This window comes from Palaemon carinicauda, chromosome 17 (assembly GCF_036898095.1).
Source record: "Palaemon carinicauda isolate YSFRI2023 chromosome 17, ASM3689809v2, whole genome shotgun sequence".
Lineage (NCBI taxonomy): Eukaryota > Metazoa > Arthropoda > Malacostraca > Decapoda > Palaemonidae > Palaemon > Palaemon carinicauda.
Window position 1 is genome coordinate 31380046 of NC_090741.1, and position 3774 is coordinate 31383819.

The following is a 3774-nucleotide window of genomic DNA, read 5'->3' on the forward strand; positions in this document are numbered from 1 at the left end:
AGTAATGGCAGTGATGTCTGTATCGTTTTTAAGGTCTACCCAACGGCAAGAGCCCGTGTCTTACACAAGCTAAGGCAATCTACACACACACACACACACAAACACACACACTGTATCGTCCTGGATAACCTAAAGTTAAGAGGCTCGGGTTTCCGAGAGTCCTGCTTCGGGTCAAGCCCTAAGAAATCGACTCCGTTGAGGATCCTTCCTCTTGGGTGTCTTCCGATTCAGGACTACCTCTCGGTTTGGGGTTCCGAGACAGGACAGGATAGAAAGAGAGTATCTTGTCACTGACGTCCCCCGGTTATCCAGCTAAACACCAGCAGGCTTTCTTTGGTCTGGTGTTGAATTTTCTCTCTCTCTCTCTCTCTCTCTCTCTCTCTCTCTCTCTCTCTCTCTCTCTCTCTCTCTCTCTCTCTTCCCATCATCAACTCTTCCTTATTTATTTCCTTCTCTCCTTCACCTCATTATCATCATTATTTTTAATGACTTTTGCTCCCACTTTCTTCATTTAGACTCTTAGTTAAGAATACTATTTATTTAACAACAGACTTTAGAAAAGTACTGCTTGAGGTTTCTGGTCGATTTTCGTGGCTCAATGGTAACGACAAGTTCTAAAGAGCTTAGTTAAGTAAAAATTACTTTCAATGAAGGAAAAGTATTGGGATAGAGATAGAATTTAAATAGGCAAAGAAATCATCTCAATTCTATCATTTATATCAGTTTGTTGTAGCTTAAGGCTTATAATACTACTGCTTTCTATCTAAAAACTATAATAGGTCTTTATTTGGTTATGCCCAGCCCTTGAAATTTCCCGCGTTCGCAGCGCCGCCTTGTAGGCCAATTGAACAGCCCCGTGACGTCATACCAGGAACACCTGATTCCACTGGCAACGGCGGACACATTGGAAACTACAAGCGATACTGAAGAAATTGTCTTTGATTTCACGATACAGATGACGAAAATGACCCACGATTGGAAATTTTGACAGCTGAATGTCCGAGCAGTATTCAGCCTTATAGATTTGAGCCAGAGCGCTCATATCCAGAAGAAAATGAGGAAACTTCCGACGAGGGCAGCAACAGAGACGACACCGAGGATAGAATCTTGAGAAATAAAATTGGTCATTAAGATATAATGGGTCCTTAAAGATTGTTAAAGAAGCAGAAGAAGGAAGATAAGACGATGGTTGTCGAACTAAGGAAGTTTGCAGGCGTGGACTGGCACAAAAAGACTATAAAGAGGCGCAAGTAGGAGGACATGTCTGAGGCCTTTATTATGCAGTGGACTAGTAAAGGGTTGTAGCCTAGCAAGTAATAATAATAATAATAATAATAACACTGACAAAAATAATAATAATAATAACAATAATAATAATAATAATAATAATACATGCAAAGGCAAGCTTAAACAGGTTCTATTATCAGTGCAGAATAGAGCAAGAGGTAAAAAACAATATGATAATATTACACTACATTACTGGCTAGTAGAGTGGTAACGTGTTTGCCTAGCATTCATATGGCAGCAGATCAATCCCAGCCCGGTACCGTGAGTTTAAGCTGTTTACTAGGGAGGTCACTGCTGTGGTTGGGCATCACAGGGGGGGGGGGGGGTATTTTACTTGCCCGTCTGGCGTTCGGGTGCGTATCTATTCTGATGTAACTGGAACTGAAACCAGAAACCTTTAAGCTTTACCTTGTATGAGCGTGGATGAAACGCGTACGGTACATGACCAACCATGGAAACATGATAGACTTTACCATCTCTATGTTTTACCATCTTTTAATTATTATTTTAATGTTGCTCACCGACACATACGTATTTCGGGTGGGGGGGGGGGGGGGGGGGGGCAAAAGTTTAAAATGGCTCTAACGTAGGGGCTTTTGATGGGTTGATTTAAAGTCTAAGAACAGATCCCTTAATTCGACAGGTATATGTACAGTGAGTCTGAAATGAGCTTATATCCCTTTTGATAGATCAATTGGTAAAGTCGTCCATGCAAGCATTGTTTCGGCTCAAGGCATAGGTTTCGAATCATTGTCCAGCCAGAAGCATTTATTATTATTGAATTCCTAGTGGATATACATTCCCAAGGGTATTTCGATATTAAATGCCATTGTAGTTGATATCTACATTGATTAAAATCACGAGTGTTAATGATACATATTCTATAATCTATATATATATATATATATATATATATATATATATATATATATATATATATATATATATATATATATATATAAATTTTTCAAATGTTACAAATACTTCTTAATATCGCATTGGCTCAGCCTTTGATGATGAATTTTCTTCCCGGTCAAGAACTCAAACCTATGACCGATATAAAATAAAGAAAAACATTTGATGGTTTAGACCAGCCTAACATTTATTCCCATTTCTATCGATCATAGGGTACTTGTGAATAATATATTTGAAAAACGTTTGTAATACTTTGAAAAACAAAATCTCGATTAACATTTCTCGACATCCAACAACCTATCATCTTTGTTAACCTTTCCATCAAGTTGGAAATATAAAAACAAAAAAAAAAATGAAAAACCATTCATGTGACTTACTGATTTAAACTTACGTTGATATCGTTACAGAAGAAACCCTTCCTTTAAATCAAACATTTGTATAGAGCATAACCTATATTTTCATCTACATTTATATTTTCAATCCCATTTCGCTGTCATTCATGAGCCTTTAAACCCGAAGACATAATCAAGTATGCTTACATTTCTGTTTCTCCAAAGTATCACCTTCAACTCTATGCCGAAGACCAAATTCCTTAAAAACATCACGATCAATATTCCTAGTAATAAAATAAATGTTGACAAATGCCCTATATCTTTAATAGATTAATGCAATATCCACACTTCACCTATATCAATAAACATTGGATCTTCTTATTATAGGTATACTACGTATCTTCGGATTCATTTGCAGAGATCATCAGCATTCCTGTCATATAGGTGGCTTCTTTTCTCCTGCGCTCTCTCTCTCTCTCTCTCTCTCTCTCTCTCTCTCTCTCTCGCAGAGCACAGTCAAGCGTTGGCGAAGCCACAGAAATATAACCATTCCCTTTTCTATCACTCGATTCGTCTATGTTGATTACGCTGATTATAGAAACATCAAATTACACAATAGTCATGCACCTTCTGGCATACAACTATTACTCTTTAAATGATTTGAATCTGTAATGAATAATGATATTCTCCATTCAAGGAAATTCATTTGGCAACGCTGTCACAAACTCGTCCCACCAACCTTAACTATGCTGATGATTGTTACATTGGTAACTTGCACAGGGATATGACTTAAATCCATGTGTTCTGGGGAAGAAGGGAAATAATAAACACTTTCACAAGTAAACTCAGGTTGCTTCCGATAGCATATGAAAAATTCACACGATTTTCTGATAAAAACATCCGTTACCAATAAGGAAAGGATCGTTGGACAATTTACCAACTACCAATTCTCTAGCCTCTACCTTCCTACCACACTTTTTTGACCCACGTGGTCGTCAAATAATATACTATTTTAGTTTGGACAAGGTGCCTCTGATGCCATCTATTGGCGGTAAAGTAAAACTCGTTACGATGTCATGGAGGGAGCAAGAGGGGGCTCTGCGTCATTGTGCCTTTCGGAATGTAACAATATTGTTATTCTACGTAGTTTTTATTAACAATACATGTCATACCATGAAACATACAAATTGCATTATAGTTTCATAAAAAGGTGATTGAAAATTAGATCAAATAACAATGT

The 3774-nt window shown here is 37.5% G+C and overlaps 1 protein-coding gene across 1 annotated transcript in view; it reads left to right on the forward strand.

The window, feature by feature from the left end:
• Positions 1–1131, forward strand: part of LOC137656289 (uncharacterized) — a 61892-nt gene extending 60761 nt beyond the window's left edge. The window contains exon 3 of the mRNA XM_068390461.1: positions 956–1131. Coding sequence (XP_068246562.1) covers positions 956–1131 — 176 coding nt within the window. The remainder of the gene's footprint in view (positions 1–955) is intronic.
• Positions 1132–3774: the final 2643 nt, after the last annotated feature.